The sequence below is a fragment of the Schistocerca gregaria genome, chromosome 5, assembly GCF_023897955.1.
Source record: "Schistocerca gregaria isolate iqSchGreg1 chromosome 5, iqSchGreg1.2, whole genome shotgun sequence".
In the NCBI taxonomy this organism is placed as follows: Eukaryota; Metazoa; Arthropoda; class Insecta; order Orthoptera; family Acrididae; genus Schistocerca; species Schistocerca gregaria.
This window is the reverse complement of record NC_064924.1, coordinates 275,537,073-275,563,744: the sequence shown is the minus strand read 5'-3', so window position 1 is coordinate 275,563,744 and position 26,672 is coordinate 275,537,073. Positions and strand designations below refer to the sequence as shown.

Sequence of the window (26,672 nt, the reverse complement as noted above, 5' to 3'; positions counted from 1 at the left end):
CAATGAGTGAAAGATTTTAGACCTTCTAAAATGATCTCAATCTTCTGCCAACAGTCAACTAATTATAGGGGTACCATCACATGGCCTTTGTCTGCTACTAGGATGACTGTATATTCATCTTCTTGTAGGTCACTTTTTGTTTTACATTCAGCCCAGAGATGTTGGTTTTTGGCACTTTTGCTTTCCAGGTGGCCTGATCAATGCTGCTGATGATCTTCTTTTTAGGTAATGTTGTTGGAATCAGTGTAAGATTTAATCCTTTTTACAGCACAGATGTTGTTCCCTCATCCAATTCCTTTCCAGTTAAACTGATAATGGTCCTAGAACCTCTTGTATCGATGTACTGCAGTTGAGCCCCTGGCAGTCGATAGAACTTGTCTTTTTGTTTCACAGTGGCATTTTCAGAGTTCACTGGTTGTGAATGTGTTACCATCTACCTACTATCACAAGCACGGTGAGAGATTGGTTGCCAGTTCCAACTGCCATGTGAGTAGAGTGTAAGCAGTTTTATCAAATTCAAGCCTTGTGATTCATATCTCCTAATACACCAAGGCTGAGCTAGTGCGCTGTAAAATGCATTTTGTCATCATTGTGTTCATAGGATGTTGCAAGTGAGTGAACTGAGGCAGCACTTTCTTGTTCCAACATTGTTGCAGGAAGGCTAGTCTGCAAAGCAGGTTTGCCTTCTTGATATGAAGTTTCTGCAGCATCTTGAAGCTGCGATATATTTCCTTCCTATAGAGGTGTGCTGTATGCAAATTTAGACATTGTTGGTGAATCTCAATGATGAAGTCTTCTCAGGTTACCAGCTGTGGCAACAGTTCATCAAGTTTCCTACTTGTCATCTTCAGGTGAAGTGTTGGATTCATGTGCTACCCAGGTCTTTATAGTCACTAGACCACAGGCTTCTCTGCCTCATCTGCTCACCAGTGCAAATTGTGCATCTCCAGAAGTGAGGCTACCTTTGCCATGGTCAGCCCAACATACAGGAAGGAATACCAAGTGCTAGATATTAGAAAAGATCAACATCAAAACAGTCTTTTGCTCATTGGTCAAAATCAAGAATACGCCGGGCTCAGCGAAGGATGAACTAGGAATACTGACACCTGAAGTTTACGGCATCAGCTGCGAGTTTGGCAAACAATAACTCAGTCAGATACAGTGTTGTATATTGCAGTCCTGCTCAGAACACGTAAGGAGCATTCACCTAGGCCAAATGCAGAAGTCTGCAGTGGTGGAACATAGTCTCAACGAGAATGAAATGTTTTATTTTGAACAAAAAAAGCTGCTGTGCAGGGTGAATAGGTTCTGGGATTCAGTCTTTAAAGAGGATTTGGAGATATGAATCTATGATAACCTTGTCAACTGAGATACTGGTTTCCAACTTAGCATTGTATCGGATTCAGTGATAACGAAAATATGACAATGACAAGAACAATCTGACGCAAAAACGATGAAGACAGCAGATGGAATGGACAGGTCCCACTAGGATGCAACGCACAAACCTGCAAGCACCCAAGGAGGCCTCACCACCACTGGCCACACCTCTTCCCCCTCCCCCTGTCCCCCTCCCCACCTCCAGCACCGCCACAGGCCATAACACTACAACACTCATTCTGCAGCCATGCAATTGGTGCTGTCAATGCAGACAAGTCAGAGAAGCCAGCAGTCCAGAGGCTAAAGGGACCTGGACATGACACAAACCCAACACTCTGCCTGAAAATGACAAGTAGGAGAGTTGCTGAAACATTGCTGCAGAACAACACCTTGGCTTGGCAGATAACCCGAAAAGACCTAAACATCAAGATTTGCCGAGAAAAGTCTAAACTTGCATATGCATCTGTTATTTCTTAGATCCTTATCAACTTTGCTGTCTTGAAATTTTAAATGTATAGTTTCATTTGAGTTTTCATTCAATATTTATAAACTGCATTTTGTAAACAAAATTTTGTAAATTTAGTATACTTTCATGTGAATTATGTGTGTAGTCACTGTAATACTTCATAATCATAAGGTCATAAATGAATGCACAGATTTTCTTAAAAAACATTTCCAGTAGCTTGTCTGACCTCCTCCACCTACAATGCAGTCTTGCACAGAGATGTCCATAAATTTGTTGGAAATACTGTACCATTTGTTGTTGTAAGTAGTCAAAGGATTTTGCAAAGTAATGCAGTTTGTACCACAAAGAGGTCATTTCATTATCTGCCACTCACACCCAAGGGAGTGGAGGATTTTCTGGTAGTTAGACTAGGCAGGGAAGCTGAGAAACAAAATGGAGAAGCATGTCCTGGCCTGTTTTGTGTACCATATTTGTCATAACAGCAACACTTCACAGAAATAAAATGGAACCTCACTAACTCAACTCTGCATCAACAACAATACCAAAATTATGGGGTAATATTCTGAGGAAATTTTCCAACATTGTTCAGTACTTTCAGGCTGTAGAAGAGGACCATTAGAAAAACGAATAGAAGTAAAATAATAGAATAATACAAACCTGCTTTCACAGCATTTAATTCACTTCTGATGCTATGTGCTTACATTAGAGTAATACACATATTCCATAAAGTAAATTTAATTGCCAAAATCAAAAGACTGCAAAAATCTGTAATGTTCATAAACATAATAGTGGATAGAACAAAAACCTTCATGAAACTCACACCTATATTGCACAGTATCAGAAAGGGGCATTTCAATCAGGTTTGAAACTCAGACAAAATTCCCCATAATATAAAAGCTATCAGGGATATAAAAATCTTTAAAAATTCATAGTATTATTTACAATATCACTGCTTCTGCTGAGTCAATAAATACATGTACTTGCAAAGTTCTGCTTTATGAGTAATTTGCTATTCAAACATGATTAAATTAAATATATAAGCTGAGGAACAGATTTATAATTAATGCAGATGTTTAATTCACATAGCAATTTAAAGAATTAATTGTGCAAGTAGTTGTGTATAATTTCAGTGCATTTTACATGCCTAATATCTTTAGCCCTTGGTGATATAGATAAAAAAGACTATGTAATAAATAAATAAAAATCCTTATAAAACAAGAAGAGTGCACTGGCACAACCATTTTCTTGCTTCAGATAAATTAACTGCTACAATAGTGTACATGACTACACTGATTAAGACAACACAGCTATAAATTTTGACTAACTATTATGCTTTGGCAGTGGTCTTACATTGTTTAGTTGATTACATATTAAAGTTAAAAGTGCTGTTTCTAACAGTTTGTTAACAGTAAGTTCTTTCTCTAGACAAATCTGTGTTCTTATATTTCTTATTTGATGACACTTTGTGTTATTTTAGAAGCATTTTATATGTAGAACAGTATTTTGTTTGTAAATAATCCTCATTCTTATATCTCAGTTATTTATCTAGAAAAGTTTGGAGAATGCACGATAATGCTTGCTATACAATCTTGAATAGGACTTCATCCTCACTTCCACGAAACTCTAAAATAAGTATGTCAGTGAATAAAATATATATATTCATATTCACCTGAAAGGCGTGTGTGTGTGTGTGTGTGTGTGTGTGTGTGTGTGTTGGGGCGGGGGGACTGGGAGGTGGAGGCTTTATCAGAATTACTCCTTTCAGCTTATTTCCTATTGTTCTCACATAATCACTCTTTCTTTTTTTAAATTTCACATCTTCCAGTTTTGCTGTAAGTTCCTAACAGAATATTTCACCGTACACCTGAGATATGGAGTTGTGTTCTTGTAGTGTATGTGTATGTTTGAATACCTTATTGTATATAGTTATGGAAGTTGTTTTATTAGCATTGAAGTATCATTTAAATTCCAGCTTGCAGAGTAAGTTGTATGTAAAAAAAAATTGTTTTCCTTAGTAAAATTAATTCCTTTTTCTACATGTATCTTTTCATTCTTGACTTAATTATTGTTACTAACTACCATTCAAAATCATACCTTTTGAAATTATATTGACATGATAAGAAAGAATTACTGTGATTTAGTAAAAGTATTCTTAAAAACAGAACATTTAGAATATGTGAGACACTAGGCAGCACTGATGTCATCATGGAGCCCAGTACAGTTTCTCTTTTACTACTTCCTCCAGAGCTCTGGGATACTCTAAATTCAAGCTGCCCTGAATCTTTACATCTTTTTGATCTGAAATGAAAGCTTTAGTGGATCATTCTTACACAGTTTACAGAGGTTCATATTCACTGAAAGGTGGTGCTTGTGGTTTTTTTAGCTGTAATAAGCAATGTAAATTAGCTTCTCAAATGCTAGATGCTTAATACACTGAACTCACATTCAGGGCAGCAGTTCAAACTCCTGCCTGCCCATTACAATAAAGGTGTTCTGTGTTTTCTCTAAATCAGCTGAGACACATTATGGCTATTTCCTACAAAAATGACATGTGCAGTTTCCTTCCTCATCCTTACCCAGTATGAGCTTGTGTTTCATTTCTAATGATCTTATCACTGATGGCATGTTAACTGCTAATCTTTCTTTTTTTCCTTACAAACTTAACACTTAGATAATAGCAAAAAATTATAACTAAAGCTATATTGAGCAGAGGTAATAAATACATCTTTTAATCATCCAGAAAAGTGGACAATGATGAATTGAAATAACTTGCACTGAGAGCATATCTTCTTCTCCCGTTCCTTTCATATAGTGGTTCATCTGCTCTATATGTGAAAGACTCATGAATTATGAGACTAGACTTTCAGAAATGAATGTGTGTGTGTGTGTGTGTGTGTGTGTGTGTGTGTGTGTGTCTGTATGAGAGAGAGAGAGAGAGAGAGAGAGAATGTATGAGGCCCATGTATCATCCATTAATTACATTACATTTTTGTTGTCTATGTAAGCTGTAGTTCCCATTACAAACCAGCTTGTTATGAACTGCATTATACAGATGTAGAATATTATTTTCTTTACTGCTTGTTTAAAATGAATAAAAATATGAAATTCCAAACATTCTATAATAAATTTTCATATGATTTCCCTTCTGCAGCTGCTACAATAGAACCACAAGACTGTGAGTGGCAAGTGGTCAAGAGTGGATTCGAGTAAGTGGACTAGTTTGTTGGTCCTACTTTGGATACAAAATAATAATGGTTATGGTCTCAGTTTAGTATACATTCTCAAAGAGTGAACAAACATTTTTTAAATTTTTCTGTAGAGTCTTTTATTGGTAATTTACTCTTCATTTGATTTGTGCCCTATATGTTATAGATTGTTTTAGCACTAAATGAAGAGAGGCATCCATAAATGTATTACAGGTTATTGTACTATCACACTGCAGCTCGATAAATGGACAAAGAAGCTCAACATGCTCATTGTAAAATTCAATAATTAATGCTGTATAGCTTTAGAGTGAAAATCAAACTTGAAATTTTGAGAATAAAACTGTTCACATTTCCATAGTCCTTTGCTAGAAAGAAGTATGGCTCTATCTCAGAAAGTAAAATCATTATAAAAGCAGTCATTCACAACATAATATACCAGTTTTCTCTCAGTATACATGATTTAAAGTATGAACAGCATTGTGTGGACACAAATAAAGGACTGTGTTGTAATTATGCACATAGGATTTTTTTCTGGGACATGTCTCCTATTTAAGCCTTGTGGGGACCAGTAACATTGATTTAATGGGCATGCTGTTTGCCGTGTGATATCATAACTACGAATCAGGATTTTGTGGCTATCACAATAGTGTTTATTTTTACATTTATGGTTTAGTATAAAGCACTTGCTCCTTAGATAGTAACAGTCCCTCATGACTACACAAAATTCAGAATGAATTTGTAGGAGCAATGTCAAAGATCTCTTAACAGATACTTCTTGTTAAAGAAAAGAATTTATGAAGAAATTTTCTTGTAAGTTAAAATGACAAATATTTGATTTTTCTCAAATTAAAAAATGGATGTTATAAATAACATACTATAAGAAGGCAACACATGACAAGAATAAAGGTGGAGAAAGGAGCATTGACCATATAAAACGTGGACTTCGTCACTACTACATTTCTACGTGCAAAGTCATGTTAGATACTGGCAATCCATTAAACGATCATATAGCACAGAATGTCACAATCACAGTTTCAATTTATCAATTCTATGTAGTAGCTCTGTGCTACTACATACATAGGAATGTAATTTTGAACTTGTGTGCGTGAATAATATTATGTGAGAGATAGCCATACTTCCTCTCAGTGATAAATTATAAAGAGAAAACAGAAGTACAAGAAATTGTACAACATTATACTCTAGAATCTATGAGCATTTTTTCTGGACTGATGAAAAAATAATAACTTTCATGTTTCAGATTGCCATAAAGTTCTGATCCATTGACCACTCATGAATCAAAACTACCATATTCATTAGTTTTCCCTGGCTCTATATTAACTAGCAAAACATAAAATATTAAGATTTCAACCAACAATCAAAACAAATGTTTAATTTACATGTTTAAGTGAAATCTCTATCTGAAAATCCTGTATTGTAATCATTTTGTAACAGGGAAGATTCACAGAAAATGCATCTAATCAACAAGAGATCCAAACAGTGAAAGCCTATTAAAATAACAATTTGATGTGGTCTTGTGTAAGATGCCTGGTCAATAACCTATTTTGCTATGCAAAGAAAAACTACAAGCTGATGTAATCTCAGGCAAAAAGCCTATATCAGTAGCATAAATGTAATGCAGCTGTAAAGACATTATTTAAAGTAAGTACCGTATCTTTAGAAAAATCTCTCAGACAATCATTTTGCAACCTTCCCTTCCAGAGCAAATGTTTTGGGCTTAGCGAACAATGATTGTTTCTTAATATCTCTCCCTCTTCACATTTTATTTGCCTCATTTTCCAACTTACATTTCACAAACAGGGTGTTATTTGTTACATGTACATCCCTAATATTTAGAAAAGAGTTAAACAAGGAATTTCACAAATGATAATATATATAGCAGAAAATATTCTAATTATCATTAGTATTTCTGACTTATTCCTGTCAAAATACTAAAAGAACAACTTTTTTTAAGATATGGATTCACATGAAAAAAGGTACATCATGTCATGTTATTGGACTGATTCATGGGCATCTAAGTTTACTGGTAGCTAAAAATTAAACAATCACAAGTATACGGAACAGTACTCATCCCTTTGCATACCATTATATACTCAAACCCATATTTTGATAGCTAAAATCATTTATGAATTATTAGTAGTGTCCACATGATGCAGGACATGCTATGGATTGCAAACACTAACTTCATATCATATTCAGAAGGGTGAGAAGCAAAAGTTGCACATAAACTCATTGTTTTGGTTAAATTTTGAGTTTTCAAAATTGAAAGTCCATCCAGTTGAAGTTAAATGTGTTTCCTTTCCTTGCATGGAGCTCTGGTTGTGAAAACTCTGTATTCCGTTTGTTAACAATAATATATTCCTGCAGGCTGTACCAAAAACACTTTAAATTCATTTACTGGGAAGTATTTTTTTTCCACCAGTGTATAATTAGCACTCCATGTTTTGAACCTATATATTGTGTGTGCAAATACACTGACCTCCATGATTTTTCATCTTTATCTTCATCTGTTCTCATTTTCTCAGTTTTCATTTCCTTGCATTTCTCATCATTCATCAAGACTCTTCTTTGACTGTTTAGATTTTAAATTTACAGTCTTTGTTCTTCATAAGCTGTTACTCATTTTGTTTCATAAACGCATTATTAATTTATTTGACATTTGAATCATACCTGTCCATACTGATTTTCTATGCAACTAGTTTGTAATGATTGTTCTTCTGTTTATCATTTACTCTAACATTTTCTGCAATTCTTCATTCCTGTAACACAGAATGTTTGCTCTGGAGCATTGAAAATCTGTATTAGTTTGAAGGACTTACTCTTCACTTTGTGTAAGCATGGTATATTTTAATCGGTTGTTATTAATGCCTCAGTTTTGTATTTGTATTTCTTATCAACTTACACAATTGTAATAAAATCATGTGTTCGCAGATCAATTAGACACAATACTGAACAGCTCACAAACAAATTTTACATGTTTTACTGTTGTCTAGGAGAGAAGAATTATTACATTTATATTTCTGGTTTCAGTAATGTCTATGTGTTCTGTAGCTGCACATTACTTAAGCTGTTGCATTCTGATGCAAAATAGAGAATTTCACGAAAAAATTTAGTTCATAATATGTTATAATCCAAATTGGCGTTATGATGCCTTATGCTAACATTTGAGAGATATTTGAAATAATTACAGAATTATAAGAAACTCTCTATTTGTTTCTTTAAGAAATTGAAGGCTGAGCAAATTTATAGAGTGTTTCAATCTTTACTGTAGGAATGAGTCAATATAATTTATGAGTGTTCAGTTAACAATTCTGCATATGAAGAAGTGCTGTAGGACTTATCATTCACATAATTCTAGTACTGCCATTATTAAACATAGAGCACTGACTAAAGAAGACTTAAAATTACAAACTTTCTGCTGAATTTCTAAGCATAATTATAAAAAAGATGAAAACAGTAGGCACAAATACTAGTGAACTAGTGTCATACTGATGATGCCCAAATACACAGGAAATTGTTATCTTTCCCAAAAATGACTGGATCTAGTTAGTGCAAAATTATGGAATACAATTGTTGATATAGAAGCAATTTATAGACAAGATAACAGTGGGTGATAAACAATGTAGTAGCTCTTCTGTTCGAACTGTGCTACATTGTAAATTACAACCGACATATCGAGAAAATTTAAAATCCTGTACTCATGCTTGAATGTGAGTATAGGTGTACTGTTAAAACAAGTGAATTTGTATTGGAGTCAAGTCTTCCTCTGCATTACTTGAGCAGCAGGCATAGACAGCTTAAGGAATATTTTATTTCAACATCCATGAATGGTTTCTTGTACAAATAATTTTGCATCAAACTGAGCTTCCTTTTTAGTTACTAATTTGTTCTGCTATGGTAAATACTAATTAGATTTACAAGGAAATATCCTCTTCTTTGAACATTTTTTTTTTAATTTAATCATTAATTTTCACACCTGTCACATGCTTTCTACAGTGAAAGGAGCAGTTTCACTTACACCAATACTAATAATTCAGATTGTGTGTGTATTTTGCACATATATATGTATGCACACTTTTATCTGATTAACACTCTGGGAAAACTGTCACTTGATTTGTGCAGTTATATTGAATTACAGTTGTGATCAAGAAAACTGATAAAACCATGAACATTTTTTGTTGTAATGCAATAAAATTGTTGATACATCTGCTAGATAAGTTTGAATAACAGATATATTAATGGTACATATACTATGATTTTCATCACATACCATTTAAAAAAGTTGTCTGCCAGCTCTTGACTGATTGCAGTGATAAATATAAAATGTGTTTTCTTCCAGAATGTCTGAAAATAATATTTTGTGGCTAAAATTCATGTTTTTGGAAGCACAAAATTAAAACAACAATTGTTATTTAGATTTTATTTATTATGTGAGTATATTACAGCTTTACAGTAAAATATAATAGTGATGCACATGGTATGAATGGTAGAGATAACTTTGGCATACAATGTTCCTTCTCAGAATCTCTCACTTTTAAATGTAAATTTTATAAAAAATGTCTAATGGTTACTGCAAGAAAACACCACTCTTTTGGAAATAAAAGGAAATGCTTTCAGTTGTGATATAAATATAGAATAATAATTTTCACTTGTGGTACCCTTCCTCCCTCCCTCACATTCACCCACCACCCCACTCAAAAAAAGTGTTCTGAAGATTTATTTTTATTTACATTACTGGGCATGTTCAGTATGGTACATAAATTGGGACATGATCACAATAATTAAGCTCTATGCACACTATGTGATACTATGTTAAATTATTAAAAATTTGACACAAAGGGCTTTGCTGTCCTGTAATCTAAAATTCATGCTGAGTGGAGTGTGGTACTTCCAGTATTATCAATGTTGTCCACACACAATTAAAGTTTTGTCACAAAAAGAAAAGCCAGTCTGGGAACACATTTTATTAGTGCCTGCCATTTGAAGAGAGAGATGAAATGGAAACAATTATGGATATGAAAGCACAACAATGACAGACAGGGAAAAGACACTTTTAAAAATATTTTTCACTTAAGCTGCACCATATCTAATGTAGTTTTTATTATCAGATTGATTTCATGTAGTGTACTTTAAATTCTGTGAATGCAAGGCAGAGTAAAAAAGAAAGTGGAGAACAATGACCCTAACGATATATGAAATTACAGGATTAATTTATGTGGATTGTTAAACAGGAAACTGTGGGGGAAATGCCAGTTAGCCATACTGGGCAAAAATAAGATGGCACATTTTTTATGTAATTATTCAAACTTTCAAGGTGATCTGTTGACATCTTGAGGTGCTGGGTATTCTGCTGAATACCAGCATTGTTTATGCATGGTATTTCAACAATGTCACTTGTTATGCTCAGTAGGTGCTACCTTACACTGCTTGTCAAGCAGAATTGGTCCAGTATTTCCACTCATGGTCTTACCCTCCACGGTCCATCCCAGGTGTTACATCTGCAGTCCTCTCCCACTAACAGAATCTATAGGCATTTCTTCTTTGGCTCAATGTACCTGTCTGTGCACTGCCATTCCATTTTTGGTCTGGTGCAATTCCAGGTGTTCCCTCTGCACTCTGCTCCCATCTGAAATGTTCCTAGGCAATTTTGTCTTCTGTCCAGTCAGCCAGGCTAAGTGCTGGTATTCCATTTTCAATTTGGTGCAGTTCCATGTGCTCCTTCTGCTGTGTGCTCCCACTAGAAGAGTCCTGCAATGTTCCGTCTTCAGTCTGGTGCACCTGATGCTCTGCATGGAATTCATTCCCCATGTCCACACACTACGTCCTCCTTTTTGTGGAGTTCTGCTGCTGTCCAATTGCATTTTCAGTAACCGCAGTGCAGGATCTGAGGCTCTACTGAGTCAGTACCCAATATCAGGATCCATGAGGTTTACTGTCACTTTTATCTCTACAGACTCTCACATAACACTGTCCCAGTATCTGGAGTCTGTGCCAGGACTCTTGATTCATCATAGTTCATGGAATATCTGAGTTCCAGACAGTGCTCAGCAATGGCTGATTTAGTTGCCTTTCTTTGTCAGAAGTGCCTCTAATGTTCTTTGCATCTAATGTCCACTATTCTAGATGTCTGGCCAACATACGACATATAATATTGGAAGGGTGTAATGCTGCTCCAGCTGGCTAACGAATGTGAATTTAGTGGAACTGGCTGTAATATCTGCTTAAAGGAAACTGGCTTCCACCTGGATGAACTAAAGCAGCAGGTTGTGCAGTCAGAAGAGGGGTAGACACACTTCGAGCACTGAAACAGATATAATCAATATCTCCAATGGTTCCGTTATATCAGATCTGATTTAGTCACACTTCTTGTTGTTTCACAGGCCAAATTACATGATGGCCATTACTGTGATTGTACTGAGTTAACTGTTATCAACCAATCTGTCCTCTAGCCTGAGGTGCATGGACGTGAATATTCGAGGGTGTGAACTATCTGCATTAAGCTCCTTAAGGACTGGAATTCTTTGCTAGAAACTATTCTAAAAAGCTTAGTGATCACAATCTACTCAAAAGACAAAATGTATCCTCCAACTCATAACCATTTAATGGTAGATAGGAATGAATAAGCAACAGAACACATATCCTGATATAAATACTACGTCATAGCTTGGAGTGATTCACTTTCGATTCAGCACCCCTGGTGGCTGGAATGTGTGGCATATAAAAATTTTCGGTGCCTACAGTGTCACGTCTTTCAGTGTCACACAAATTTTTATTTTTAAAGGGGATCACTTAAGACTATTTCCATGGGTTTGCCTGTAAAATTCCTCACTCATATCACAAAATTGTCGTCTGATGTAGTACAAACTGAAAAAATAAATTCCTTTTAAAGCATGTTTTCGTATATAATTTATGTTCAAAACCTTACGCCTGTGTCACAGAACAAATTCTACATTGAGAATACTTTACACAAGTTAAAGGGAAGAAATGCTTCCGATAATTATTACAGTGTTTAAAAAACATCAAAATATGGACAGGCTGAAATGACCAAACAGTACATGAGACTTTGTTAATCAATTTAACTGTAAAAAGTTAAGGAGCATATTATTAACAAAATGAGAAATATGCAAAAGTGAAATGCCAAAATGAGAACTTCTCAATTGTGAGTAAATCAAAACATTCAGAATGACTCAGAGAGCACAATAACATGAGCCATAAACGCATAAAGCTAAGCAACTAAGCAAATAAGAGAATAGGCAAGAATGAGATGCCAACAAAATGAGATGCTGGCCAAACTCCGTCGGCACTTATATACAGTTGCACTCATGGCCTGTACGCAACACGTGCGCCTGCGATCGCAATTCACTCTTAGTGCTCGCAGCAGCAGCATCTAGTGGCCTGTACGTAAGTTGTGCGATTGTTGTCGCAGGTCAACCCTTAATCTATGTTGTCACATGGCCTTAAATGTGGAAGGCGGTTAATTTATTAAATGCCTGACACATTTTGTCATTTTACTCCGATCGCAAAATTTTACTTTAAATTTTCAAATTACTATCATTGTTTCTACCACCTTTACATTCAGTGGTTCACAAAATAATCATTGATCATCACATATAATGATATAAATACAAAACATTTTAGTCAAATATGGTGACAGTAATACAAAACATTTTATTATATATTCTTCTACAGCTATTGAATAGAAGGTATTGCACAATATTTCAGTTGAGGTTTTGGTGTAAATATTTAATTATTTTACAGGTTTTATTTTACTACAAGAGCTGTAATGATTAACAGGCATTTACACAGTTTGCAAATTCATTGTATATACATTGTGACATCTACTGTGCATGGAAACGTCCAGAAATCGTTTATGTAGATGGAATTTTTCTGCAGTGTACTTCGTTAACTTCGAAGGAACTACTATAAAAATGTGTATAGAAATATGTAGCATACACACATATACATATCCAACCTTTTGCATCAAGAAGTTATTTTTCAAAAGGAATATATGTCAGGTTGGTTCGAAAGATCTCATATTATCCGAGTCCTTCGAGTAACGATGTTCAACAGACATACATTTCAAATATATAAGGTAACATTTGTATATCTTTATCCTTTCCAATTTACTGGCTATTGACATAGTTTGAGTACATAGTAGTCCAAAAGCACCTCTCCTATGACTAAGGTATTTCTTTTGTTTACACATAAAACCATAATAACAATTTTTGCACTTTATGTACATTATACATATTTCCATGTTTCTTTGCCCCTTTTGTACTTATCACTACTCAGAATGTAAGTACTACCAATTACAGGTGCTTTGAATTTCGTGTGACTATTAGCTATGCGACTATTAGCTATGCGACTATTAGCCATAGTCAACATCAGTCTTGTAGTCAAGTTTATATTCACACGACTTCTTTTTTCCATCTCATATCTAGTCTCAGACGATATATATATACAAAATAGTACATATTCATATCTATTAAAAGAAAAAAGAAGAGAAAAGTAACCCTGAAGTCCTTTCAACTTGTAATTCACGAAAGATAAGTTACTTGAACTCATTCAGGGATACTTTTCTCTTCTTATTTTCTTTCTCTCTCTTCCAAGTCTTCTTGTATTGATGTGCATATAGAGAACCATAACTCTCGTAAAATTTTGTCTCATGCTGTTTCCACTATTTATGACCCAATTGTACTGTTATATTAGGGATAATTTTACAGTTGATCTTGTATTTATTTAGTACTTATTTTTAAAAAAAGAAAACATTCTATGTTGTTCCTTACACTACATTATCCTCAATCCTTTGCATTAGAAATATTTGTCTTATCAACATTTTACCGGAAGCATCTTTACAAAATTCTACTTGACACACTTAAATGTTATATAGAAAATGTGCTACCTCGATACTACATTATTTTGTTATAACTTCCTGTACTTTCACATATCACATAATATAATCAATTTTTAGGTGTTGTGCTACATAATTTTTTTTTTCCTTACGAGTGTAGGAGACATCTTTAGACAGTTAACGTGTTTAGCTGAAAATTTTGAATAAAACAGTGAAAAAGCAAATTTATTAGTAGCAACATGTCCGTTTGGTTCATCTGCAGCAAGTAAGAGGCACTAATAGGGACTGTCAGATGGTTCTATGATGTTCCATGCAAGCATCTTTTGAGTTTCAATACTAACTGTGTTTCCTTTTCTCCATGGTACTCAGTACGAACTATGACAGAAGGTTTCATGTGGCATGACATTCATCCTATTTTCATATCCCCTAATCGCACCAGGTTTTTCTTTGAATACTCATTCGTATTTCACAATAACCTTAAACAATTCAGAACGCTGCTCTGAGAACAGCTGAGCAGATTCAGAGACAATTTTTAACATTTGTTCATGTCGGTCAGATTTTATTTCTTGAACCTGATTCCCTGAGGCTGTAAGTTTATTTCTTGAAAAGAACTTCATTTGTATACCCAGGCAAAACCTTCCATGTGTGTCGGTTATCCTCAGTAATTTTAGAGAGACGATTTTCTGTTTGACCTTCAATTCACATATCCCATTAGAAAAGTCGGATTTGCATCCTTTTCTTGCAAAAAATAAAACCCTAAAATACAGTCCACTATCAGCGCATCAATTATGAGAAACGTGCATTCAATCGCTACATTTCCAAATTCTATCTCTAATTGGGCTTGTATTTTCACGTTTCTACTTCTACCTCCAATCGTTCCCAAAACCTTACAATTGCTAACCGGCAATATTGGCACCCATTTTGCTTTAGTGATCTGGCTAAATAAGTCCATAGAAATCACATTAATATCAGACCCCGTATCAAATATTGCATTCACTGAAATACCTTCGATTAATATTTTAATGGCAGGTTTTATAACTGCCGGATGATTGGTGCTGTATTTAGTGTCCTCGTTATACAATTCATTTCTCATGCCAGTGCCATAATTGTACCTTAACATTTTTAATCTTAAATCAGAATCGTCCCTATCTCACCCACCCGTCTGTACTTCGGGACTTAATGCGGTGGTAATTTGTTTTCCACTGGCTGAGAAATCGGCTGCATTTCGGTATCATTTACTTCATTGATTACTATTGGTGGAGGATGCTGTCGCCAGTTTTGATTAATCAGGTTTTGTGTCTGGGTATTCTGTCTCCCTTGATTTCTGTTTTGTGTCGTTTCACAATTATTGTAGTATCCTGGAGTGAACCTATGTTCCTGCCTCCTATCTGCAGTACCTCATTCCCATGGACGAAATGCTTCCGATAATTATTACAGTATTTAAAGAACATCAAAATATGGACAGGCTGAAATGAGCAAACAGTACATGAGACTTTGTTAATCAATTTAACTGTAAACAGCTAAGGAGCATATTATTAACAAAATGAGAAATATGCAAAAGTGAGATGCCAAAATGAGAACTTCTCAATTGGCAGTAAATCAAAACAATCAGAATGACTGAAAGAGAGCACAGTAACATGAGCCATAAATGAATAAAGCTAAGCAACTAAGCAAATAAGAGAATAGGCAAGAATGAGATGCCAACAAAATGAGATGGTGGCCAAACTCCTTCGGCACTTACATACGGTTGCGCTCGTGGCGGCACCTCATGGCCCGTACGTAACATGCCATGGGGTCTTTTCAGGTGCCATTGCCACTGACGTTATGGCCATGACTTTCAGAGGCTGCTGGCTGTCTACAGACATGCCTTCAGCAGTGCAGAGTGCCTACATGGCACCCTCTCACCAGTGAGGAAGCAGCTGCCCATACATCAGCAGCAGCCACAATCAACAGAGTGGGGCGTGTTCTGCCTCCATGAGCCAGGAAAAAGCGTATGCCAGAGCTGAACAAGGCATTTTTCACTGGCTAAGCAAACTTGCTGCTGACTGTCATTGAACATTTTCTTCAGTTTTGCCTGGAAGCAGGTCGACCCATTTGACTGCTGGATCATGATGGTAATTAACACATGCACACACACAACACAACCGACACTGCACTGTGAGAGAAGTGTGGCTCAGTCGCTACATATTTGTAATGTTTGCATAATCTGGAATATTCAATGGTTGTATGAATATCAGCATTCTGGAATATTTGATTTTTGTATAAATAGCTGCACACTCTGACCAGGAAGTCAGTTCTGTTCTGGCTGACACCGATATTCATAATAAACACACTTTTAGTGCTAAGTGTTGCATTTATTGAGACCCCTTTTAATTTTGACTTGAATGTTTATGATATGACATTGGTTTGGTTGAGGTACTGGGCACTTTGAAACATTTGCATCACCACGGCCACAATTAGGCAATGTAAAAGCCATTGTCTACAAGGATAGGAAATGGAATACAAACAGTCCATACATTCAGAAGACGGATGGATTCCAAGTGAGCAGTAAATCAGCTGCACTTCAGGCATTCAGCAGTGTTTTTCTGACATGCTGGTAACAACCTGACAAAATGGTTGAAAGGATTTGACCAAGGTACCAAATGCAACAGGTGGGATGACATGATATGTTTGGTAAATTCATACTTTTACTTGGTTGGCACAGCCCAGCAGTAGTTCGAGAATAATGATGAGAAGCTCAGTAGCTGAGATAAGTTCCAGGCAAAACTGAAGAAAAGAATGGACCGGCAGAAATATAAACCTGTTTGCTGCAGACTCCTTGAACACATTCTTTGTTCAAATATTATTATTCCAAGCGGGAAAGTGCCGGTAGACAGGCACAATAAAATAACAGACAAACACACACACATAAAATTTCCATCAGATTCACCTGGTCCTACTCCAAATCCCATGCCACTTTCCTTGACGTTGACCTCCGTCTGTCCAATGGCCAGCTTCACACATCCGTCCACATCAAACCCACCAACAAGCAACAGTACCTCCATTATGACAGCTGCCACCCATTCCATATCAAACGGTCCCTTCCCTACAGCCTAGGCCTCCGTGGCAAACGAATCTGCTCCAGTCATGAATCCCTGCACCATTACACCAACAACCTGAAAACAGCTTTCGCATCCCGCAACTACCCTCCTGACTTGGTACAGAAGCAAATAACCAGAGCCACTTCCTCATCCCCTCAAACCCAGAACCTCTCACAGAAGAACCCCAAAACTGCCCCACTTGTGACAGGATACTTCCCGGGACTGGATCAGACTCTGAATGTGGCTGTCCAGCAGGGATACGACTTCCTAAAATCCTGCCCCGAAATGAGATCCATCCTTCATGAAATCCTCCCCACTCCACCAAGAGTGTCTTTCTGCCGTCCACCTAACCTTAATAACCTCTTGGCTCATCCCTATGAAATCCCCAAACCACCTTCCCTACCCTCTGGCTCCTACCCTTGTAACTGCCCCCGGTGTAAAAACTGTCCCATGCACCCTCCCACCACCACCACCTACTCCAGTTCTGTAACCCGGAAGGTGTACACGATCAAAGACAGAGCCTCGTGCGAAAGCACCCACGTGATTTACCAACTGACCTGCCTACACTGTGACGCTTTCTATGTGGGAATGACCAGCAACAAACTGTCCATTCGCATGAATGGACACAGGCAGACAGTGTTTGTTGGTAATGAGGATCACCCTGTGGCTAAACATGCCTTGGTGCACGGCCAGCACATCTTGGCACAGCGTTACACCATCCGGGTTATCTGGATACTTCCCACCAATATATCCTCTCTTCTCATTATCCACCAGGCCTCAATCTCCGCTAATTTCAAGTTGCCGCCACTCATACCTCACCTGTCATTCAACATCATCTTTGCCTCTGCACTTCCGCCTTGACTGACATCTCTGCCCAAACTCTTTGCCTTTCCCCCTAAGGTAAGTCTTTCCGCTCCCGGGATTCCAATGACTCCTTACTCTCTCCCTTAAAACCCACATCCTTTCATCTTTCCTTTTCCTTCCCTCTTTCCTGACGAAGCAGCTTCCGGTTGCGAAAGCTCGAAATTCTATGTGTTGGTTTGAGTGTTTTATTCATTGTGCCTATCTACCGGCACTTTCCCGCTTGGTAAGTCTTGGAATCTTTGTTTTTAATATATTTTTCCCATGAGGAAGTTTCTTTCTATTTTATATATATACCTATCCTTTTTTCCCCCTAAGGTAAGTCTTTCTGCTCCCGGGATTGGAATGACTCCTTACCCTCTCCCTTAAAATCCACATCCTTTCATCTTTTCTTTTCCTTCCCTCTTTCTGTTATTTCATTGTGCCTATCTACCGGCGCTTTCCCGCTTGGTAAGTCTTGGAATCTTTGTTTTTAATATATTTTTCCCATGGGCTGATATCTTATGTTCACTAATCAGCATGGTTTTAGAAAGCATCACTCATGTGAAACTCAGCTTGCCCTTATCTCAACTACTGCAGACTATGATTGAAGGGCAACAGGCAGATTCCATATTTCTAGATTTCTGGAAAGTGTTTGTTGGTGCACCATTGCAGCCTGTTAAAGAAGATACAAGTATATGGAATAGGTTCATAGATATGTGAGAAGCTTGAAGACTTCTTAAGTTATAAAACCCAGTATGTTGTCCTCGACGACGACGAGTGTTCATCAGAGATGAGGGTATCATCAGCAGTGCCCCAAGGAAGTGTGATAGGACCTCTATTCTTTTCTACAGACATAAATAATATTGTGGACAGGGTGGGCAGCAATTCGCAATTGTTTGCTGATGATGCTGTCATGTACAGTAAGGTGTCAAAGTTGAGTGACTGTTTGGGGATACAAGGAGTTCTGTTTGACATAGTCATGTCATTTACATATCTGGGTGTAGCATTGCAAAGCGATATCAAATGGAACGAGCATGTGAAGACTGTGGTAGGGAAGGAGAATGGTCAACTTCAGTTTATTGGGAGAATTCTAGGAAAGTGTGGTTTATCTGTAAAGGAGATCGCATATAGGGTGCTAGTGCTATCTATTCCTGAGTCCTGCTCAAGTATTTTGGGTCTGTACCAGGTCAGATTAAAGAAAGACATTGAAGCAATCCAGCATTCATGAGGACAATGGTTCAAACCCACATTCAGCGATCCAGATTTATGTTTTCTGTGATTTCCTGAATCACTCCAGGCAAATGCTAAATGCTGGAGTGGTCCTTTTGTAAGAGTACAGCTGACTGCTTCCCCATCTTTGACACAATGTGAGCTTGTGCTCTGTCTCTAATGACCTGACAAAACAAGGTGAGAACCTTTCTCTGCACAGTAACCGGAGAAAATAGACCATTGTCACCTCCCCTATATAACTATAGCCTAACATTTACTGGTGATGTGGTTTCAATTGGTATGGCCCTCGGACCAGTGTGACAAATTTTTTTGTTTTCCTGTTCAGAGTATATGAATTTGATAATATCACTCATTGGCCTACTTTGCACTGTGGTAACATTCCCACTCACTTCACTGCCTCTTCTGGCTTCTTCAATACCTTCGTATTTGCTTTCTGGATCCTCTTCCACACTACCATCATTGTTCTCACGAAGTCTTGGACCGATCCTCCATTCCTGCCTTCTTTCTGTCTAGTCACATCAAAGGGTGATTTTCTTTACATACACCACTTCAAATGGCAGCAACCCTGTGCTAGTGTGCACTTTGGAGTTGTATACACTCACTACAAAGGAGAAATATGAGTTCCATTCCAAATGATGTACATTCACATAATAACTAAGCAGTTTTCCAATTGTCTGGTGAATTTGTTGAGGATGAAGTGGACTAGTTTTTAACCTTCGAGCAGGTATGCCTATGTACAAAGTGCACCAAGCACAAGTAACACTGTTTTGCACCATTCCATTGTTGTTTTACAATTACAGGCACACTTCTGTTCCTTCATTATTGCTTCGGCTAACTCAGTGTAAGCTGTGGTGTCGTATGCCCGAGTGAGCAGTGAGCCAACTGAGAAAAAAATTATGATCCGTGCAAGAAAATTGTCCAAATTCAGAAACCAGCAGTACAACCCCCTAATTAGGCAGTTGCCTACAAGTTAATTAGTAATCAAATAAGCGTTTGGAGGGTATCTGCTGCAACTGATTTGTTTGATGCTCTGAGTGGTCATTAGTGCACAGTAATGCTTGAACACAGCAACAGATCGATACAATGAAAGTTTATTTTATTCTTATATAAATGGTGATTTAGCTCACATTATATATGCTTATTTTACCATCATTAATTAAACTTAGACTAAACTGAGGTTATGCTCAAATATATTTACCTTAGTAATATAAAGACAAAAGACATCTATCCTTTACATGTGTATAAAGGATGCTGCATGTCCATTCATATTATGAAAATCAGCACACCCACTTGAGGGTTAACTTTTTCACTTTTAATAACAAAGACAACCCTTTCATCAGGTCTGATACAAAGTTCATCCCATGATCCATAATTATTGTCTCCAGCACCCAAAACTTCAGTATCCACCTATTAACTAATGCTTGGGTGACTAAGACTGCCTATTGGTCTGGCATCAGCACCATCCCAATGTAAGGAGAAAAAGGCCTATTGTGGTCAGCAAAAAACAATTACCTGCTGATGTTTGGGTCCTAACACATCCAATCCAATGAAACTAAATGATTCTGTTGCTTCTACCAATCTCTGCAATATTACTTGCTTCTGATTCAAATATGCAGTGTACATTCTACATAATTTCTGACGTGCTGATTGACATCATTCTCTGATCACTTCTACCTGTACCTTTCCACTACTCTGATTCATTGCCCTGCACCTCTTATGGCCCAATAAAACATGACCATGTGTTTCATGTAGCAATTCTTCCAACTCTGCTCATACAAGCACTTATGGTCCTAACTTTATTTCTCTACACAATAATCTGTCACGCCTGCTAAACTGCCCCCCCCCCCCCTCCCCTTCCCCCCTTGTTACTTGCTATATTGTTTATACTCCACGTCAGTGCTCTGTGCTGCTTGTCATTCAGAAAGAATGACATAGTCTTATAATAGTGCTATTTTCCTGTTTAACCCTTCCACGTTTCCATGCTTCTTACCTGGTTTGTAGATTTCTTCATACCCGAATTCACTGAGTTTCAATCCCACCTTGTCAGTCCATTTGATAAGTCCTTCAAACCTAGTAAACACTTCAAAGCAGCATGGTCTGTCATTATGTTGAACTTCCTTCTGTACAGGCAACACTGGAGATACAATGCTCCATACACAAAGCTAACTGTCTGTCTGTCTGTTATAGAATAACTCCTCTCGATTCCATTCTACTGTCTTGACACAAAGGCATTAGGATGTTCTTAACCAATTACCTTCTGGCTCAAAACATCCAAGAGCATGGGCTCATGCATCACACAATAGTATAAACTCCTTCTGAAAGTCTGGAAACACCAACACTGGACCCAGCATTAGCATTCAACAAATGCTCCCTGGCATTCCTCTGACCACAAAAATTTAACACCCTTCTTCAACTGCTGTAAACCCCTTCACAAACTTTCTATAACTGTTTATGAGACCTATAAAAGGTGGCAATTCCTTGGTTGTTCATAGATATTGCACTGCTTGCACTAATTTAGTATCAGCCCTTACACCATGCTTATTATTAAGTGGCCTAAATAGTTGACTTTTCTAGCACAAAGTGACATTTCCCAGTATTTAGAGTTAAACGAACTGCCAGTAACTTCTTGCATACTTCCCTCATTTGTTGCTTAGGCTCCTGTATGTCTCTCAAAAAGAAAATTATGTAATCGAGATATGCCAGGTACTGATGCTGTTATAATCCTTTTCATACTCCATCCAATAAATGCTGGAATGTGCTTTTGCATTTTCTAACCCAAAGAGCATTCTTCTACGCTGCTAGTGCCCTAAGGTGCTAAAAACGCATGTTTTGCTCTATCTTCCAGAGTCACTTCTAACTGACGGTATCCCCCCTTTAAGTCGATTATCAAGAATGCTATTACTATTTCTGTGATATTTGGAATTGGGTTGGTATCTGTCATAGTTTTACTATTTAAACAGCGGTTATCACAGCAGAATCGATATTTCTTTGAGCCATCCGTAGACTTCTTTGGTACAATTACAAATCCTGCCCTCCAGGGACTACTATTTTCTTTTAGCATATCATCAGCCAGTTGTTCATCAATAAAATCCTCCAAAACTAGTGTCAGAGATTGTGCACAGACTTTGTTATACTGGTGTTTCATTCCATCACAGTCTTGTGCTGTGTTAATTGTGTAGCAGGCAATGGCCGTCATGGAAGAAACGGATCTTGAAATCCTAGCAACAGGTCCTCCACCAGTATCATTTCTGTCCTAATCAAATGCTTCAATTTTTCACAAAATACAGTCCTCGCAGCAACTTGTGCTCTCTGACAGCCTGCACTTCCTGTATGGCAATGTTCCTCATCCAGAATCTTCAATGTGGCCAACAAAGTTCCCTTCAGTAATTTAACTTCCTCAGCATTAAAATTATTCACACTGATGGGTGCTACCTTGCCTATGTCCCTCTCTTGTAAGTGTACAATACTATGTCTCAGCAAACGACATGCTGCTTCTAATACCTCATTATCTTCCAGCGGTTCCAGTATACATTACATATCAGTTGGTAAGTCAGGCTCCACGGTCACCCATAGAGACTTCCCAGTGCCACTCAACACAAAATCATTTGAATTAGGCTTTATGTCACTGATCATGGTTTAACTGGATTGTCCTCTACAAAAGATGATCCTCATGACAGATCTATACTGACAACAGTGTCCCCTAGCTGGAACGTCTTCCCACAAAGCTCTGCCATATGTCGTTAAAGGTCAATTACAACATGATGTTGATGTGGAAAGTTTAATTCTAGGATTATGCTGTAGCTCCCACTTCCATACATTGCCTAAACCTGGTTGACTCAAATGGTAGTATATTACTATCCCCTACTCCATGCAGCTTGTAATGTGGTGGGTTGCAATGCCTTCTACTAACTAACTCTCTTAAGGCCACTGATACACGCACCCCTGAGTCCAACAAAACTTTATTTTCCCTACCACTTATAAGACTCACTATGGTATATTTTGCCTCAGTGTTCGTTTTTACTGCCTTTATCTTTACTTCGAGTTACTTGCGGTGACTCTGTGGTTCTCTCCTAATTTTAACAGGTACTTTACACCACTCTAGACCTCCTCTGCCATTCCCCCCATTAAACAGTCCATACCATCCCCATTGTCCCTCTGTGGCTGGTAGCGTTGCCTCTGCATGACCTACACATCCACAATTAAAACATTTTACATTTAATGTGAATACATTTCTCTTCTCTGATCCCTCGTACCTGTTGACATATCAATTTCCTCATACTCCAATACAATCTAACAGCAACATGGAGATCTCTAGGCACTCCAGTGCACATTCTCCTAGACATCACTGGTGCTAAACCTCTTAGGAAAGCATTAACCACATGTTTCTTGGCTTCTTGTAGCAACGATTCATTTATCCCCTTACTCTGTGTTAACTCATAAGCATGTTTCCTATATTTATCTGCAAACTCTTCTACTTTTGGAAACTACTCTCAATTGCTCAGAGATAAACCATTTACTGTTCTGTTTTGTACAGCTTTGTTCTAACCCCCTCTGAGTTAGCAGAGGTTGAAAATACTGCTTCAGTTGTAAATTACTTTATTTTCACATGACCGGTTTTGGACTGTTATAAGCCCATCCTTAGGTGTCGTAGCTGTGCTGTCGTCCCCGAGCACCACATGTACCAGGTGTGGTGTGCTGCCTATGCGCTCATAGGCAGCACACCAAGACTAGTACATGCAGGATCTCTGCTATAATGCTCAGTTGCAGATCTCCTTCCAACAGGATTGCCTGTCTGAATTGATGAGAAGTCTCTGCCTTGTGGAGTACCTATGTGCACCATACAAATTACTTCACTTCTCCTGTTAAATTTAACCTTGCTACCTGTAAAAGCTGCTTATCTGACCAAGTGCCAAGACATCCTCAAATGAGCTACCAGAAAAGAGAGAAACAAGGTTAGAAACAGCCAGATCCACTAATAGAGTCTGTGACTTCAACAGTTCTATTTCCTCATTTTTCTCCAATAGACTGTTATCTGAAACTAATTTATTCACTCTTAATTGAGCTTGTGTCTGATTTTGTCATAGCCCAAATGGAACTCATTTTCAAAAATTAATACTCCAAAAACAATACAGAAATAATAATCCAACAATAACCTAAATAGAACACTTCATGGCTATCTGCACTAGTAACCTACTTCTTTTGCCAATGCATGACCCACTGAGACACACTATATTGCCTAGCCATGTGGACAGAACAGGTGCAGCTCATAGTTAAAAGCTCTCAGGCAGAGCCAACCCAAAATAACCTTAAAAAAAATCTCATGACATATTAAAGAATTTAAATGATCAGAACAGATTTTGCATACTTCCCACATGGATTTAATTAATGGTGGTCAATATTTTTGGAACTGATGATATGTGATATCAAATAATCTTTTTCAAACAGTAGTAGTTAGTCTTAAGGGTGCACCTTGAAACACTGCTTAGCTCTTTGTAGCAGAAGTCTGCGGGCATGGTTTCCTTGGAGTACAGCTCTTATGGGGTCCTGAAGGCTCTGGTGTTTCAGCCTAAGTGTGTCCTGCTAACCTGCACACAGTTTTCGTGTTCATTTGCTTACATGAAAAGGAAATGAACAGAGTTGCTGAAACTTAACTAACTAATCACTGTCACTGTATATCTCTGTTCTCCTTAACTGCATCATTAATTGACATTTAGTGTTATTGCATTGAGACTGTTTGAGAGAGGTTTTTTTTTTTTTTTTTGTTTCTGCCATTGGTTGTTATATCCATCATTGGAACAATTTTGCAAATATGTTGCCAGAGTGTGCTACAGCACAATAACATAGTGTCACAAATGATTAGAGGAAAAAGCACACAAAATATACATCATACGCAAAATATGTCCCTGTACTTTAATTTCTTTGCTTTCTGGCTAGGGATAGTGTGCATTTTTAGCAAGTTTCTTTTTGTGAGTGTATTGGGCATGAGTTTAGTGAGTTTTGCATTCTCGTGAATGACAGAGGCATACCATGAGTTCATGAACAACACCATGTAATTTATCAGGTAAAATTTCAGAACATGCAGATAGGATGAAAGTGAAGGAGCTCGGTATACTCGGATCTGACGTAAAGATGAATCAAGAACAAGAACTGTGTAAATCCAGACAAGGGTATAAACAAAATTTCAACAGAGCAATGTACAATGTTGCTGAGTGGTTGTGTGCATTTTATCACTTAAAATGCACATTTTTGTGATACACAACTATAAATACAACAAACAAGGGGTGTAAATTACCATAGCACTTGTTTGGATTGATCACGTCAGCCAATCACAGCACAATATCTGTGACATCGTGGAAACATCACATGAACTCATCAACACCGCAGTTTTGGCACACAAAACACAAAACATCTGAAGTTTTCAAATGAAAGCACAAAAACATTATGTATGCAATGAAGCTAACACATACTGCCTTAAACATATCTTCAAAATATGTCTTTTAGGACGATATGTTGTGCGAAACTCTCAGGTAATGTGACATTAAAGGATTAATAAGCTACCTATACATTTTATCCAGGAGTCAGTTTTTTATCTTATTTAGTAGCTGATTATGAAATGGACAGAAAATACAGTATGTAACTGTTTGGCTAGAGTGTAATAAGGCCCCTGCCTCTCACCCCCACCAGAAATGTTTGCTGTGGTGACAGACTGATTTGTAGCATAGCCCGAGATCTAGGTTAGTTCCAATCGGTAAGAGTTACAGCCTTCCCCAGTATGGAAACCATGAGCTGCAACTGGCCCAGAATGACTACAAATAAAGCAGACAGCTTCCATAGACACAGTGCAAGGGGCAGAATGCCCATGCAAATTGCACTATGTGCAACATACAGCAACTAGCCACAAAGCCGTAGAATTACCGTTAAGCTGTGATAAGTCTATTGATTTCTCCAGTTTTACAAAAGTTACCCAACTATTATCATGCCCCCTCATCCTCATCCCCATGATTGTCACCAGAAAAGAACAAAAACAATCTCACTGATGATATTGTAGGCTGCGACTCAAACATCACACTGCGGCAGGGGCCAGGGCTGGGGCCGGGGCCGGGGATTAGGGGGGCGGCGACATCCTCTGCTGTTGCCTTCAGTGACATCGGCTCTCCTGATCCACACTGAATTGCAGTTGGTGGGGTTAGTGGCTGAAGATTGTAGTTGTAATTGGTGTGGTTAGTGGTGGTGGTGGTGGTGGTGGTGGTGGTGGAGGTGGTGGTAATGGCCTGGAGGGCCCAGAGGGAACACTGCTGACAGTAAAGAATGCTTTATTCATTTTCAGTACACATTTTGTCATGGTTCAGTTATGCAGAACACACCCAAGATGTTGACCCTGACCAATGCTGATTATATGGGAAGCGGCTTCCACCCTGATGAGAGGACGCTGCATAGGTGCCCCACATTGTAGGCCCCTGGACAGCCAGCAACCCCTTTAGGCCATGGTCATGATGTCAGCAGTGTGCTACTTCTCTATCAGTAATGGCACCTGAAGCAGCGCCGCATGTGTTCACCATGGCAACACATGGAGAGTGCTGTGCATGGGATTCGACCCAGTG

General features: G+C 37.8%; 1 protein-coding gene across 3 annotated transcripts in view; it reads left to right on the top strand.

The window, feature by feature from the left end:
* The window catches only part of LOC126273177 (uncharacterized), a 154,540-nt gene extending 144,800 nt beyond the window's left edge, over nt 1–9,740 (top strand). For 2 of the 3 annotated variants that reach the window (XR_007549317.1, XM_049976665.1), the window contains one exon: nt 4,995–5,286. Coding sequence is in view for 2 of the 3 variants with exons in the window: in XM_049976665.1 (XP_049832622.1) it covers nt 4,995–5,022 (28 nt within the window). In the remaining variant the exon portion in view is untranslated. Of the gene's footprint in view, nt 1–4,994; nt 5,287–6,501 lie in introns of those variants that run through there. The other variant, XM_049976666.1, reaches the window with a different exon arrangement.
* Nucleotides 9,741–26,672: the final 16,932 nt, after the last annotated feature.